The 17,750-nt window shown below is 39.3% G+C and overlaps 1 protein-coding gene across 6 annotated transcripts in view; it reads left to right on the forward strand.

The window, feature by feature from the left end:
• The window catches only part of scrib (scribble planar cell polarity protein), a 1,177,936-nt gene that overhangs the window by 1,003,535 nt on the left and 156,651 nt on the right, over positions 1–17,750 (forward strand). For 5 of the 6 annotated variants that reach the window (XM_090386364.1, XM_090386369.1, XM_090386370.1 and 2 more), the window contains one exon: positions 4,998–5,144. The exons of the other annotated variant lie outside the window; for it this stretch is intronic. In XM_090386364.1, the coding sequence (XP_090242490.1) occupies positions 4,998–5,144 (147 nt within the window). The remainder of the gene's footprint in view (positions 1–4,997; positions 5,145–17,750) is intronic. 6 annotated transcript variants of the gene reach the window in all.

Below are 17,750 nucleotides of genomic sequence, written 5' to 3' on the forward strand. Positions count from 1 at the left end.
GGTGCTGCTGTTGTTCTTTCATCGTCCACAATCTCCAGTCAGTTACCTTTAAAATGCAGCATTTTTACTGCCATGCTCTGGAAACTATAAAATTGTACCAGTTTACCAATAGTGTTATTTTTACTGACTCCCTCAGTGCCCTTCTCACTTTACAGCAACCAAGAAAACATCACAACTACCTACTACTTGTTAATAATCATAACTTGCTGAGCCAACCAGGATAACCGGGTGGGTAAAGTACCTGCCTGGCAACCCAAAGGTCGCGGGTTCGAATCCCGCCTTGGACTTGGATCAAAGTACTGCAAAACCTTGGGAGGTGCATTATGGCCACAGATGCCAATGCGCCAACAACTACCAAAAAAAAATAAAAATAAAAATAACTTGCTGACTGACCTAGCTAAGGACATGAAAGTAGTAAAATATTTTGGGTAGCTAGCCATGTTGGCATACCTGGCAATAAGAGTGCTGACCATGCAACCAAATCTACTGTGGAACCAGTTAATGCTTCTTTCAAAATCCCTTTCACTGACTATAAAAGTCTTATTATAAGGTGAAGTACGGATCACTGGCAAACCATCTGGCAAAACCAAAAAGGCAATAAACTTCTTCAGATTAAACCGGGTCTCCAGTCTTGGCCATCTAGCTTCCGCGCGAACCGAAAGGAAGTAGTTACACTTGCAAGGCTTCGAATAGGACATACACACCTTACTCACTTTTATCTTCTTTCTTCCTCAGATTCACCTTTCTGTTTGAACTGCCATGCTGAATTAACAGTCCAGCATATCATAGTTGACTGCCCTCTCCATAATGCAGTGCCCAAACCATCTTCTTATCAAGCCATGCAGCCCAATTCATACCTATTTTGCAACAAATTTTAGATGCCAGTTCTGACATTGATGCAGTTTTCACTTTTCTAAAAAAGATAAAATGCTACGACAGAATATAGTGTTTAAATCCCACAAAATACACATCTTACTTTTAATGACAGCTGGTAACTCCTACATTGCGCCGTAAAACCTCCAACAACAACTGTCTTCTACCACTTAACCATCCCTTTATCCATAGCATCAATGCCACTAATGCCATTAATGCCACATTTCTCCAGTTTATACGTGCAGTCTTTTATGTGCAAAAAGCCTTCCTGAAATCCAAGTATAAGATGTCAAAATTATTTTTTGCATCCAGTTCCTTAGTCACTGCATCATAGTAACCTATCAGATTGGTTAAACAAGACCACCCTTTAATAAATTGACTGCAATATAATTGCTTTCCTGTCCAGATGGTCCTGCATTACTTCTTTAATTAGTGACTGTTATTTTCCTTGGAACTGATATTAAGCTAACAGGTCTGTAATTACCCATGTCACCTTTTGATCCCCTTTATGAACTGAAGATGCATCTGCACATCTCCAGTCCTTAGGGACAGATCCTATCCACCCCAGGTGCCTTTTTTATGTTCAGCTTCAATGATTCCTCTCCACTTTCCTTTTAGTTATCACAAAGTCATTTAGCTTCCGATTGTAGTTGGATAAACTTCTGGCATCCCATCTCCTAAAGAATTCCTCATGTCTGAATGTAGATGCAAAATACCTATTCAATTTGTCAGCAACCTGAGCAGGGTCATCAACAATTAACCAATTGACATCAAGTGTCCCAATGTTATTCAATCCCTTCCTTCTACTGGTAATACAAGCATAGAAGTCTTTGCTGCTTTTCTTTGCATTCTTTGCCAGAGACTTCTCATAACCTCAGGGGCTCACATCTGGTGAGTATAGACTTGGCACACTCAGGGTCCTGAGCTGGATATCATCATTCTTCTTCTTCTCTTTCTTGGTGATTCCCTTCTCTCTCTCTCTCTCTCTCTCTCTCTCTCTCTCTCTCTCTCTCTCTTTCTTTCAGGGTAACTCAGTTTTTTTTTTTTTTTTTTGCATGGTGCAGCAAAAGCCTCAGGCTTCCTTGCATCATATGGCTGATAATGATAATGATAATTAATCTTAACTTGCTTAACCTCCTTTGTTATTTGATTACACACTAATTTATATCTGCCATAGGCTTCTGAATCATCTGATAATTTATATGCATCCCACATACTTTTCTTCTCTGCCACTTGTTTCAATAATTCTTCTGACATCCATTTAGGTCTAAGCCTTGAACAGTATTTCTTCCTTGGTATGAAAAAGCCTAATAGCTTCTACGATTACTTCCCTGAATGCTTCCCATTTAGAATTTGCTGATATAACACACTTAGCTTTGTTTTCCCAGTACTTATATCACACCAAACTGACTCAACATTGCACTGGTTACCCAAGTTTACTTTTTACACTGACTTAGATTTAATATGCTTCTTACCTTAGAAGCATATTAAATGTAAGGCAGTGCATCCTAAGAGCATAACTCCTCCACCCCACCTGTCCTGTCTGTCTCTCCTGTATACACTTTACCCCCATATCTCTGCTATCCCTACAATGTCTGGATTTGATGATTTAATCAGTACTTCAAATTCATCAAATTTATTTACAATTCTCCTGGCATTAATTTACATATAAGCATACATGCACATGCTCTTACATAACATTAATTCTTACATTCACGTGTAAAGCGTTTCTTTCATTTTTGAATAGTACTGTAGATTAGAACAGGAGAGAATTTTTCATTGATTTCTCTTGCAGCCTTAAAAAAAAAAACAAAAAAACTTTTTAATGTGGTCCTAAGTTACCCATTTATAGCCATGGCACCATTTCCCTTTTGTAGCCATGGCACTAAATAGATCTTCCCGAAAGATGTAACCACCCTGACAGCTGTTATTGATAGTACCCATTCATCATCTTATCATGTGAGCATTAGATCACAGACTGACAAAACAGTTGGTAAGGTAAGCAGCTTTAAGAAACCAATAGTGCTCAAAATTTTCAGCTGCAAAAATTAAATATGTTGAACAGCAGGCAAAGTGAATTAGCATCAGATTATATGCAGGGTTATTACAAAGTAGTGTAACTTCATATGCTGATAGCAGCGTTTTAGATAAAATGAATGGGTTTATGGTTGTACAGAAAGATTGCCATAATATTTTATTTATTATTATTATTATTATTATTATTTTTTTTTTTTTTGTGTAACAATTATTAGCTGTGTCTGTCCCCACCAGAGGCAGTGCAGCCACATTGACAAAATGGCAGATTTTACTGTTGCTGGTAAAGTGCAATGTGTCTTTTGGTTCAAGGGTTGTTTATCTCAATATGATTGAGAATTTTCTAATACCGCAAATTGGCACTGATGACCCTAATGAACAATTGTTCTTTCAACAAGAAGGCACACCACCTCATTATCATTGAGAAGTAACAGCATGTTTGGATCAGCACTTCCAAGAAAGAAAGATGGACTGGTTATCTGAGGAAACCAAGTCAGCAACAATTTAGAGATGATTTCACACTCACTGTATGAAGAATTCTCTAGTAATTCCATGTATCAGTGGCACAGAAATTTCATGAATGTAGGGTTTTGTGTGACTCATGCAAAGAAAACAGGCAGACCCAATGTGAGTGAAACAGTGGAGGAAATAAGACGTACATTTCTCAGAAGCTTGATAAAATCAACATGTGTAAATCATGAACTGGATCTACCACAACCAATCAGTTGGAAAGTGCTACGGAAATGTTTTCAGCTAAAGGCTTACTGCTATTAATGGTGGAAAATGAATACAAAGTGAAGCATGCCAATTTATGTGTGAAAATGCAGGCAAGGCATGATGATAAAATTTACCCACTCAAGCAAAATTATTCAGTGATGAATCCATATTTCATGTTAGTAGCTATGCAGCATTCACGCAGTTTGTGTTTGGGACACAGAAAAACCAGCTGAGTGCTTAATTGAATATGTTTGTGACAGCCAAAAAGCCAGGGTTGTTTATCTCGATATGATTGAGAATTTTCTAATACCGCAAATTGGCACTGATGACCCTAATGAGCAATTGTTCTTTCAACAAAGAAGGCACACCACCTCATTATCATTGAGAAGTAACAGCATGTTTGGATCAGCACTTCCAAGAAAGATGGATTGGTTATTCTGGTCCCATTCATTGGCCACCATGATGATCCCCAGACTTGACACCAGTGCATTTCTATCTTTAGGATTTTTGTGACAGATGACATCTATCAACCCATTACCAAGGAATATAATTGAACTAAAGGCCGGAATTGCTACTGTCATAGCAAAAGTAATCCCTGAAACACTGCATAAAGTGTGGGATGAACTTGATTTTTGATGGGATGTTCATAAAATAACTGCTGCCTCCCATATCAAAAGTCTGTAGCTCATCAAATCTTTAGGCATACCTTTTTAATTTTATATATTTGTCTTTCCTTAGTTTCTAAAATTATGATACTTAAAATTGTTTAAAGTTGTTAAGCTACTTTGTAATAACCCTGTAAAATATCAGAAGCATTTTAATCCTTTTTTTGTAGCCTGCAATGTGTTCTATTCTACAGCATGCTGTAAAAAAATTGTAGTATTAATTCCTAAGCATGTTAGCACAGAAAGTATAAAAATATAAGTGCATTATGCAAGGCAACCTGAAGTTGATAAAGGTACCAAAAAAAAAAATAATAATAATTGGGCTTTACTCATCTGCATTCTAGACTTGTCCACGAAGAATGTTTAAAATATAAAAATATGTATGAAATGTAACCTAAAGTTGATAAGGGTACAAAAAAAAAATAATAATAAAAAAAGATTTAAATCGTGTGCTTTCTAGGACTTGTCCACAAATGGGCACAATTATATAGGATGTAAATGAGGTTAAATATCCGAAGGTGTGGTAAGGTAATGTTCGTATATATTTTTTCATATTATATAAATATTGAGATTTTTATATAATAATCATTGAAAAATCTCAATATTTTATATTATTTTAGATTTTTTATTTTATTTACTTTTTCTTTAGAATTGCTCATTAAAATAGCTGTAAGTGTTAACTATATTTGATTATTACCTCTGCTATAGTTGTATATTGTCACAACATTCTGATGCTAATGAAAAACAGAATTTTCAAGATGTGTCATCCGAAAACCATTTAGAAAACTTAGAACTTTCAGTTGCTCAACAGAGGGCACTGCAGGAGCAGAAAATAGCAGAATGGAAACAAGATAGGTATGACATTAATGACATGGCAGATGGTGACTTAATACTACCACTGATGTGGGACATTGTTCACTTGGTGAAAGGTTAATATTATTCTGCATGCTAAGTAAATAAGTGATTACTGGGTTTTAATTTTCATGCATGATTTGTCTTCATGTATGCTCTTTCCAAAGTGACAGAATAGCATTGGAAGAACTAATCAACTTAAATTAAATGTGGAAAGGTGTTTAGATTTAACTCATTATGCTTTGTTCTTTTTAATACCTTTGTTTTGTGTTGTTTTTATTTTTCCATAAAGTACTTTTTATCAGCAGAACTTTTTTTTTTTTTTTTTGTCATAAGTAAGTTTTATCGGTAGCACTTTTTTTTTCTGATTTCTTTTGAGTTTTAATAACCAGCTGTCTGTGACATTAGTCAATATTCACGATGTTTTTTTTTTTAGAAATTTCTTTTTATAGTTACAAATTGTAACATTTTTTATTTTATTGAATTATATACAGTTGAAAAATGTTAATACAGTAGATGTGATTTCACATTTTAAAAGAAACCTGAGCAATCCACATTATCATTTTTGACTTTGATCTACTTCTGTTACCTCAAACTAGTTACCAAATGGGTGAGGGAAGAGCCATGCTGAGGGTGAGGTGAGCGAGGCGCTTGCCTCAGGTTAAAAGCTGAAAAGGGTGCCAAAAGAAAGATTAAATAATTGCCAATGTTTTCAATTTTAAGTTTTGATTATTACAATCAGTTTATCATCTTTCTTTAGCAAGACGAAAATCTTTATCGCGTCACCATGGATATCGCCCCACTGGTTTTCATTTTTATAACCTCAATTACTTGTGTCCCGGCAGAGTTATCGTCGATGCTGTCAAGTGTAAATGCTCTACCTCTGTGAAAGATATGCAGTTTAGTTGTTTAAGGTGTTTGGGTATATTTGAAATTAATTAAAAAACAATAAATTTATTTAATAAATTTAAATTTGTTTTCTAGTAAAAATAACATCAAAAAAACTTAGTGGTAGTGAATGCAGGAAAAGCGATTTTTGTCATTTATTTATTTTTTATTAAAACATGTACCAGAAGTGTATTTTAATAAGTCATATTTTTTAAATTAAATTTTTTTTTTTTTTTTAATTTTATGCGAGGGCAAAATTTTTATTCTTGCCTCACGTACTATAAAATGGCTCACTACGGCCCTGTGTAAGGGGGGGGGGAGGGTTTACCTTTGTTATGGTAATTACCAAGAACTCCAGGGGAAGCTTAGCCTTGTAAGCTTTCTAATATTGATCAGAGTAGAATAAATCTAATCGAACTATTCAATGATGAAAGAATATGATTTATTTTTGTCAACACTATATTATGTCAAAGATGGGTATATTCTTGCTGTGTGTACCATATACAAAAATTTCAGTAATTCATACACTACTCTACTCCCCACTTTTACATTATATACTGAATGCATCCATAATAAGATACATTTCACAGATACATTTGTTCTAAAACAAATGTATCTGTGAAAAGATCTAAACCCCCTAAAAACTTCATTTATGTCACAAATGTACATGGTCTCAATTCCTGTATCAGTAATATCCATTTCCACCTACAGTCTACCAAGTCCCCTTTTTCCCCACAGAGTCTCAAGAGTCTCAATTACAGTTGCTTCAACTACTACTGATCTCGGTTCCCCTAACTATTTTGTTCTAAGATTCATTTCACTTTAAAGATGGTATTTGTTCATATGTTCAGTCTAATATTTTTTACCCTAACTTCCTAAATTGGAATCTGCTCTTTTCAGCCTTCTCTGGCTTAAAATCTCTCTGCTTCATTCTGTCAAATTCATCTGTTGTCTGTATCATTCTCCCAACTCCACTAATCACACATAACTCTTTGACTTCTTTTCTTTGAAACTTTATTTTCTCCATTCTAACTGTCTCAACAGTGAGGTAATTTTCCTTGGTTCCTTCTCATGTTTCCATGTAACAAGAAAACTGAAGTTTCTTTTTTTACATGGAAACATGAGATTTTTTTCAATTATTAATAACCTCACACAACATATTCATTTATCTGATACAGTATCAGAGAATCCTAATCATAAGTCCAACACCCTTGACCTTTTTCTCACCAGCAGCCCTTCAAAGTACACTGAGTGGACAGAAATCATGGGATTCCTGTTTTTTTTTTTTTATGTAAACCCCAAACACGAGAGGTATTAGAACCTATAGTACTTAGTACTGTGCTTGGGTTGGAGGTTGAGTAGATGAAAGAAGATATTTTTGACATTGGACTTCAAATTCTGTAGACTGTAATTTCCAGGAAATATGTATGAAGGGAGGTTGTTCCAGAAAATGGCAGTTCAATGAATAAAAAGGAAGATGAAAAGTTAGTTCTGTAAGTTTGAACTTAGACGGTAAATGGATGTTGACTGGTGGCTGCACATGTTCAAACTGTTTTGAAAGAGAGAGTGGGAATTATAGAAGCCAATTCAGAAGAAGAGTGTCCATGGAAATATCTGTAGAAGAAGCATGCAGCAGAAACAGTATGTCTTTGAGACAGCAAGTGGGGAGACTCTGTTAGAGATGAATCATTAGTAAACCTAACTGCCCTCTTCTGAACGGAATCAAGAAGCCTGAGAGAGGTTTTGGGGGTACCACCCCAAGATGTGGGAACAATATTCCATGGTAGGGCGGATTTGCAATTTGTACAGAGTGAACAGCTGTTTTGAAGAAAAGAAACGCCGAGAGCGAAAGAGAAAACCAAGTTTTTTAGGTGCAGAGGAAGCAATATTTGTAATGTGCTTCTGCCAAGAGAGATTAGAAGTCAAGGTAATCCCCAAAAGAGATATATCATTTTGCCTAGAAATCGTAGTGTCACCAAAGATAAGCATAGGAGCAGAAGAATCCTATTTGCGAGATATAAGACAAGACTGAATTTTAGAAGGATTGAAATCAACTAAGTTGTCTTTGCCCCACTGGAGAATTACCTGGAGATCAGCATTTAAGGAATTGGTAGCAGATTTTTGAGAAGTTGAAGCTGATTGAGCAGGGCAAGATTTCTCAAAATGGAAAGTGGAATGCAATGTGCTATCATCGGCAAAACTATGGATAGTATTTCCAGTTAATGGAAGAAGGTCATTAATATATAAGAGGAAAAGAGTAGGGGAAAGAACTGAACCTTGGGGGACATCGGCATTAGTGGAGTGTAGAGTGTATTTAGTGTCAAGCGGCACCAGGGGTTTCCCCCATCTCCGCGTTGCTTTCATTGTAGGTGTGCCAGTTCACTGGAAAGGCCAGAGATTTAAAAGTGTGTGGATATTGTATATGTATAGTGCTATGTACCGTTGTTCTTCTGGCCATTTAGCCGCTGGACCCCTGCTGAGGCCCAACGTTGTCCACACTCAGCCCCGTGGAGGCAGGCCAGGTATATCAGCATTGTAATTAATTTACTCTGGCAGGTCCTGCCACCTAATTTCCTGAGATTTCAGTGGCTAGGACCTAAAAAAAAAAAAAAAAGATTTGATCTTTCGCGTGGGGGGGGGGGAGTTAAGAGTGCTAGGATTTGAAAGGCCGAAACTATTCGCAAACAGTAATTTGGACATGATTAAATTTGGACGTGTAGGGCAATCGCTTGTGTACAGATAGAGTAGGGGAGAGAGACTGAAGACTGGGGGGGAAGAGACAGAAATATGGTGTCAATAGGGAAGGCGACTCCAATAGGTGTCAGTGGGGCATGCCCATGCCCCACCAGAAGGAAAAATGGGGGTGGCGAGGAAGGGAGGAGACAATAGGACAGGCACCTCCCCACCTGCCAGGGAAGTGGAGTGGAAAGAAAGCCAGGAAAGAATGCCCAGCTCGGTCGCCAGTTGGCGCACTGGCAGCAAATCTGCTGTTCAAGGTGGGGAAAAAGATATGGGTCCAACGAGGCAGTCGGAACCAGTTCCCCGATGTCATTCATTGGCTATGTGTCCATCCAGGTAGGTTGAGGTCAGTCACATTTATGGGTTATTTACACAACCAGGGTAGTCTCGTGGAGTGTCTCTTTTGCATCCCGGATGGGTCTGGTCCGTTGATCCTGTTTCCATCATCAGGAAGGGTGGTCCAGTGCTGCTTATAGTCCGGTGTTGTGGAAGTTTAATGTCTGCTACAAGGCGTACTGTGCCCTTAGTTCCTGATCGCAGAACAGGTTCTTCTTCTGGCAAAGAGTTCCTGTGCAAATCTTGTGAGGTTCTTATATTCTTCGCTTGTGTCCAAGAGATGATGCTCCTGGCCTCGCGGCATGTAGGTCAATCTTGTTATTAGATTTACACGTAGGTCCTCGTAGTTTGTACATTCGTGCATGAGGTGGGTCCAGCTTTCCGGCTCGCCACATGAACAGTTGGGGTCTTGGAGGAGGCCCAGAGATGTTAGTTTCTCGTTGAAGGGGCCGTGACCCGTCAATAAGTAGGTGGCATATAGGCCTGGGTGGAACCATACAGGTAATTTTGGGAAAAACCTGTCTACATCAGGTATGAAGCGTTGTGTCACCTCTCCTTTGGTTGAGTCTGTCCACCTGTTTTGCCATTCCTGTTTTAAGTGTGCCAAGAGCCGAGCCTTTTCCATTTTTATATTGTGTGTGGGTTCAATCGTAAAGCCCGAGTAGGTCACAGAGATTCCTTTTGATATGTAGTATGCTAGTCCGCATCTGATCACTTCGAGATCCAGGGGTAAGGATCCAGTAAGAACCTGGAGCGCCTCCGTGCTCACAGTATTGCAGGCTCGGGTTGTTTTGAGCAATATTGTTCGTTGTGTTGAGTCCAGTATTCTTTTGTTGGTGGTCAGTCTGGTTCTATGGTACCATATTGGTGCACCGTATGTGATCGCTGGGAGAAAAGTAGTCTTGTAGTATAGCAACATGGTTTGTTTACTCAGTCCCCAGTCCTTGCATGAGACTCGCGCAATCAGGCCTGAGTAGTTCCTAATCTTCGTCCTGAGTTGCTTGAGATGTGGTTGGAATGTGAGCTTGCTGTCAAAAATGATCCCGAGGTATTTCATTTGTTGGGCGAATTTGATTGTAGCGCGATTTATTTTAATTTGCGGTGGCCTCCTTATGTCCAATGTTCCCTTAAGCAAGATGGAAGTCGTTTTGGCAGGCGAGATCTGTAGAAAGTTCTCCGTAGCCCACCGCTGTAGAGTATACAGAGCTTGATTTGCTCGAATCTCAAGTTGTGTCCTATTATCTGCCGTCACAGTGAGAATTAAATCATCCGCAAATGCTTGGGTTACCACCTCCCCAAGGCCGGTGTTCAGAAAATCATCAAATACTATATTCCACAGCAGTGGACCGAGCACGGAACCCTGAGGGCACCCCCTGTGGATGTTCCTGCTGATCTGTTGGTATGGTACTTTCACTTCTATTTTTTGGTGTGAGAGGTAGCTTTTGATATTATTATAAAGGTTGCTTGGGACCTGTGCCATTCTGAGCCTGCCCAGGACGCTCGGCCACCAAAGTGAGTCGAACGCCCCGGCAAAATCCACTGCAATAGCGAGAAAGTACTTCTGTTGGCAATCATTCACTGATATCAGTAGGTTTCTCATTGCATTGACAGTCGAGTGACCTGGCTTGAATCCGAATTGGTTTTTTGCCTCAAGGTTGGCAGTGGAGTAGTAGTGTTGTATCCATCTATGAAGGAGCCGTTCATATAGCTTACTTAAAACTGTTAGGAGCGCTATGGGTCGATATGATTCCGGGAATGCCGGATTTTTGCTTGGGGCTTTGAGAATTAATTTGACATTTGCTGTTCTCCACTCCATAGGGAAGTAGCCAGCCTCCAGGCAGCAATTGTACAGCCTTAAGAGAAGTTGGGGTTCTAGGTCAGCAACCTTCTTTATGATTTCAGGTTCAAGCATATCTCTTCCAGGGCATCTTTTTGGCCTAATCCGGGCAGTCGCTTCTTGGAGTTCCTCCATTGTAAATGGTTGTTCTATCTGTTCCGTGAGGTATTCTTCATTTTCTTTGCACAGCTTGAGTTGTTGTTCACTGGTTGGCTGTGCTGGTTCCTTCAGTATTGCCTTTAGGAGGTTGTTGACTGATTCCTCCCACGTCGTTGTTAGAGTGCCTTGTGGAGTTCGAGTCGTCGTGAGGACTTCTCCCCTGGGGAGTTTATTCGTAGTTACTTTCGGCATTAGTGGAGAAGGTAGAAGACAGAGAGCCATCTACCACACCCTCAGTGATCAATCAGAGAGAAAATTGGATAACCAATTACAAAAAACAGTTGGCAAACCATAAGATGGAAGCTTCTTTAGACCTTTATGCCAAACACAATCAAAAGCCTTTGAGAAGAGCAACTGCTTGTGTTTCACCGAACTTTTCCATTGAATTAGTCCATAGATGGGTAACATAAGCCAGAATATCACCAGTGAATCGACACTGACGGAATCCATACTGGCGATCGTTGATTAGACGGAAGGTTTCTAGGTACTTTAAGAGTTGGCAGTTAATTGATTTCTCCATTACTTTAGAAAGAGTAGAATAATTGCAATGGGATGAGAATTGGATAGGAGGGATGTCACCCTTTTTATGAACTGGCTGGATATGAGCAAATTTCCATGCAGAAGGAAAAACACCTTTGGAATAAGAAAGGGAAAAAAGGTGGCAAAGAACACGAGTAAGTTCAGTAGCACAGTTTTTGAGAACAGTGGAGAAATACAATTGGAACCTGGAGCTGTCTTAGCATCAAGATTTGTCAAAATCCTTCTGACATCCTTTTGGCGGAAGACCATAGGAGGCATTGAATGGAGCGTGTTGGAATTGGTGGGAGGTGTTTTACCAAGATCATTAATACACGAGTTGGAAGAAAAATGGGATGCTAGCAGGTCAGCTTTATCCTTGGTCGAAGTGACAATAGAACCATCTGGTTTGGACAGAGGTAGGAGGAGATGGGCAAAATTTGCGGCCAATAGCTTTGGCAAGAGACCAGAATGCTCGGCTACCATTTGGGCAAGAAGCAAGTTTTCTACTCTTAGCCTGTTCAAACTCTAGTTTGGACTGATTAATAACTGCTTTGCAATTGTTGCAAGCTTTGGTGTAGGCAGAAAATGAAATTGAAGAATTAGAAACAAGCCAATTACGATATGCAACGTTCTACTCTTGAACAGCCTTAGCACATTTATTGGAAAACCAAGGTTTAGATAAAGGATGAGATTTTAAAGTGGAGTGTGGGATAAAGGATTCCATTCCTGCAAGAATAATTTCGCTGACAAGATACAGGTGACCCCCGCTTAACGCTGATAATGCATTCCAGAAAAACAGAGTGCTAAGTGAATCCGCACTAAGGGAGCGCCACATTCCCATAAGGTAACATATGTATTTGTGCATTGCAGTTGGTGCCATGGGATATTTTCTAATCAATAATAAACAGTAGTGAAAAGATGCACAAATGTCGGTCGAAATATTTAATATTCAAATATTTGTACATATAAAATATTCTGCATTACATACATATATAATTATATGGTAACTAATTACATATCAAAATTAAACTTAAAATTCCAATTAAAATGATGAATTTAATTGATCTAAATGGATTTAATTTAATTGACGAATTTAATTATGAAAAATGTGTCGATTTTGGGTTGAACTTTGGCCCTCTTCCAAATAAACTAAAAGGGGTATTAATTTTAAATTCCCCGCAGTTTAATTACCACCCAACAATAAAGTCAACCGATCCTTCGCCGCTTTGAAACCTGGCATGTTTTTTTTTTTCTTCTTTCAATATGAAACTTCTTTTAGGCATTCATTTCCACAAAAGTCCTGCTTCATATGTTATAAACTTGTTGAGAAGTATAACACACAATATCCCTCTTAAATAATTTTAACAAGTTCTTTTTTGAAAGTTTCGGCTCCTTGATCTGCACTTGCAGCTTCTCCCTGGATTTTAAATCTATTCAGCCAGCCCTTACTAGTTTTAAATGGTTCCAATTTTTTTTTTTTTTTTTTTTTTTTTAGGTGAGTTTTCTTCAGATCATCATATAGGCTAATCTCTCTCTCTCTCTCTTATTATTTATAATATTTAACTTAACTGAATTCTGCATTGAATATTATCTTCAATAAAATTAGTTAGTCTTTCCATTTCAATCCTAATAGCCGGCCTAGCCCTAGTTGCTTGCAGTGGAACAGCTATCTTTCCCACTGCTAAAATTAATTCTTTATTTTTTTTTTATAATTGTTCTTACAGTTAAACTTGCAAGTCCTAAATTTTGGCACACATCCGCTTGTCTTTGACTGGAATCGATTCTCTTCAAAACGTCTAATTTGATTTTCAAATTCAGTCTTTTTCCTTACATTTATCGTATTGCACTCAGATGTTGTTGCTTTTTCATTCTTATCGGCCATTATTAACTCTTCGAAAATGTAACTGCGTTGGTTGCATTAATTATGATACAATGTTCAAGTAAACTGTCCGTTTCACACGATGTCTAATACGGTACTGAGTGATCACTAGACTTAGGATAAATGCATATAACGCAAATATTACAAGCAATATACGTGATCATTTATTAAAACGTTGATCTCCAAACTACGTAACAAGTCACTGTACTGCAATTAAATTAGCGCAGGAGAGAATTTCACTGAGCGTGGGAATATTTCTCAGGCCGGCATGGGAAACGTTTTAACCGTATTTTTATATTCATTTTCAAGCTATCGACTCCATCAAATGAAACGATTTCATTAAATAAGCCAAAAATGCAATCTGTAAAAGAGCATTATAGTGATCTATTTCAGCATTATGGTCAGATACGGGTTATAATATAAGAACAGCATTATAGCGAATCAGCGTAAAGCGAACCGCGTTATAACAGGGGCCTGCTGTATAAGGAAACGTTGACATCAGAAGTTTTGAAACAGTAATCCAACCAAGGAATAAAAGAAAAGAAATCTCGCAGATCATCCCATTTTGCATTCTTGTAATGCCAAACAATACGAGGTTGGGAATAGCCATGAGATAAAGGCTTCATTGGAGAAGAGACAATCACCAAGTTGTGATTTGAAGTGCCTAAAGGACCTCTCACTTTGACCATGTACTTAGAAGGGTTGTTTGTGAGAAAAAGATCAAGCATATTGGCTGTATGATTAGGATTGTCCGGTATTCTTGTGGGTAAATGAACAATCTGTGCAAGATCATTAGTAATTGCAAAAGCCTCAGCATCTCGACCAGCTGGGTCGGTGTGACTAGAAAACGGAAGCCAGCTGGAGTTGTGAACATTAAAATCCCCAAGGAAAGTTACCTCACTGTTAGGAAAGTTGGACTGGAGAAAGTCAAGTTGCAAAGAGAGGAAGTCAGAGAGCTCCAAGTGATTAGTGGAGTTGGGAGAACGGTAGAGACAACAGATGAATTTGACACAATGAGGTAGAGAGATTTTAAGCCAGAGAAGATCGAAAATAGGAGATTCCAAATTACCAAGTCTCTGACAGGGAATATCGGAATGGACATATGCACAAGTACCACCTTTGAGGCGAAAGGAATCGTACAGCGAATAATATGGGCAACTGAGATGAGCAGTAGTTGAATCAATCGATAACTGAGATTCTGTCAGAAAAAGTACATGGGGTTTGGCAGACTGCAAGTGGAAATGGACATCGTTGAGATTAGAATTGAGACCACGTATATTTGTGAAATGAATTATGAAGTGTTTTTGAGGTTTAGATATTTTTGCAGCTAAGCTTATTCTATTAGTTTTACAATTCATGGTGTATTCAATAGTAAGAAAAAGTGGGTGGAACATGCTGTATGAAATAATGAAATTTTTGGATATGACGTGCACATGGTAAGAATATACCCAGATCCTTGACATAATGTGGCCTCCTCGACAATTCCTCCCCCCCCCCCACATACACACTACTCGGACTCCCTCCAGTCACTATCTGGCAGAGTAGAGGTAGCAAGATTATACAGTAGCTGATCTGGAAGCCTCCTAGAAAGTTACCAATAGGTTCGGTCTGGTGGACTAACTAGCGGCTGGCCTACAAACGCCGTTTTAGAGCTGTACTCTTGAAATGTAAGGAAGATTGTATCTCGTCACGATGTTCATCATAACCTCAAAAGTTATCAATCATACCACATCATGGAAGATGTGGAAGGGTTGACTGGAACTTACCTCTGGAGACTAAACATTTGTTCCACCACTTCAAGCCTCCAATAAGCAAAGTGGTGGTATTGCGCCAATTGATGAGAGTCATGTACTGCCTGGTAATACAGAGGGGCGGAATTCCTACATGTGGTGTGGGTGCCACACCGCGACCCCTGCTTATATTGGTTCACACCTGGGTGGTCACCCACCATGTGCTTGTGCATGGAGGTTATACCCAGAATTACTAACAGTCCCACCATCGTGAAGGCGCAAGCAGAGGATTTGGATGTCACAGACCATCCGGACTTTGCTGAAATTGGGTCTACTTGACTTGAGTGTCACCCGAAAGTCAGTTCCATCAGCATTTTAGACTCCCAGGTAGCAAGTACAGCTTGTCTGGCATATCTGAGAGAATGTCTGTGACAACCTCAAGGACCAACCTTGTAATGGGGAGGCCCATCTTTTGCCCGGATAATAATCCATAGCTTGAAAAGATCTTTCCACAGCATCCCAAAGATATCAGACAATCCTAATCTCCACATGGTTTGTAAAGTCCAGTGAACATGGAGGCCATTCCATGGTGGTAAAATCTGCAGAATGTTCTTCGAACCATGTAGTCACCACAGCTCTGTGGGGAGGTTCATTGTCCTGCTTGAAGAGTCCATTGCCCTGTGGGTGCACGATAACCATGAAGGGATGGACGTGTAACCTGGACCATTCAGAGATGTGGCTAGACATACCAGACATGTCCCAACATGTGCCAGTTTAACATGCCCCAGCCCATTACCGACTGTCCACCTGCTTGCGCAGTTCCTTGTTGAAATGACAGGTGCATAGCTTCGTGCAGTTTCCGCCAAATGCGCACCCTCCCGTTGTCTCAAAATAACTAGAAGTGGGACCCATCAGACCTGTCCTCGATTATCCAAGGTCCGGTGCTGATGTTCTTTTGTCCAGTATAAGCGTAGAGTCCTGTGTCATGGTGTTAGCAATGGGACTCTGCTCAGTCAGCAGCTCCCATAATCTATTGCAGATAATGATCGCCTGATGGTCTTGGTGGAGACATTTCTGGCATCTCCCTCATTGAAGTTGGTGATTTATGCCACCATTGCTCTCCAGTTGGCAGAAACAATGACAGATAGATAAACGTCAATGGCCACGTTCATCCCCCAGCTTTCTCTGCCCACAGAACTGTCCACGATGAGATGTTATTCCAGAAATCACGTTTTCCTAACACACTCTTGATAGTGTCAAAATGGGATAGTGCAATTTCTGTACCATCTCTGAGAGAGAGTGACCCATGCAACAGGCACCCGATATCATCCCTCTTTCAAAGTCTGTTAACTCATGGCATTTATCCATACTGACATTGAACTACCTTCTACATGAATGCAGTGTACCTATATACCTGCCAAGTTTTTGTCCACTAGTGAGAGGGCGCCTCGGTAGCCAGGTGGGAAGGAGCAGCAGTGCATAGCACACGCTTCTTGATTAGACCGGGGTTCGAGCCCGTCACCACCAAATACGGAGGATGTGGAAAGGTCAGGGAATGACCACTGCATATCCCGGAGCAATATGACCTTAGTTGCTAATGCTCCTAAAAAAAAAAACCAAAACCACTAGCGAGAAGGGGGACAGTGTCGCATTGCCTAGGAACCAAGTATCCCATGAATTCTGGCCTTTCAGTGTACAGGGGCAACTTTAGTGATCCTCAAGACAATTCATATCACAACTTGGTGATGGTCTGTTCTCCAATGAAGTATCTCTCTTTTGTGTCCATTATTAGCTTCATGTTGTTGTTGTGCATTACAAGAATGCAATTGGAAATTATCACCATGATTTCTATTCTTCTTTTCCTTGGTTTTATTATATATTGAAATCCTCTAATCCAAATATTTGCTCAGATCATGTCAGTGAAATTATTCTTGTAGGGATGAAATGCTAAGTAATGTTACTTGTTAACAGGAGAGACTGCTTCTATAGGGATGGGATACCCTTAAATAGAAAGGGTGCAAGAATATTTGCTGATGCTATCGAGGCAGTGTTAGGGGGGTCGGAAAACTGCTAGCTTGGGGAGGATACAAGGACTAATAGATTAACAGTAGCCACTGGCAGAGGTGAAAGTGCTTCTTGCACTGCTTCTATTGGAATGAGCAGCAGCCTGGAAAACAAGATGCATGGTATTTCAGAGCCTGCTGGGAGTCATTGCAGTACAAGTAAACACATGGGTTGCGTTAGGGTAGCTAAGAATAAGAACAGGTGAATGTATACTTGCATGTACACCAATGCTAGGAATTTGGTAAATAAACTTGATGAATTTGAGGTATTGCTCAGAACATCAAAGGCAGATATTGTTGGGATATCAGAGACGTGATGTCGCACAGATATAAGGAATGCAGAACTGGAATTTGGGGAGTACAATTTGTACAGGAAGGATTGACAAGATAGGAAGGTAGGAGGGGTTATACTATTAGCTAAGAAACACATAAAATCCAAAGAAGTGAAGCCAGTCGACA

The sequence above is a fragment of the Mastigoproctus giganteus genome, chromosome 12, assembly GCF_048544385.1.
Source record: "Mastigoproctus giganteus isolate SK-2022 chromosome 12, ASM4854438v1, whole genome shotgun sequence".
Lineage (NCBI taxonomy): Eukaryota > Metazoa > Arthropoda > Arachnida > Uropygi > Thelyphonidae > Mastigoproctus > Mastigoproctus giganteus.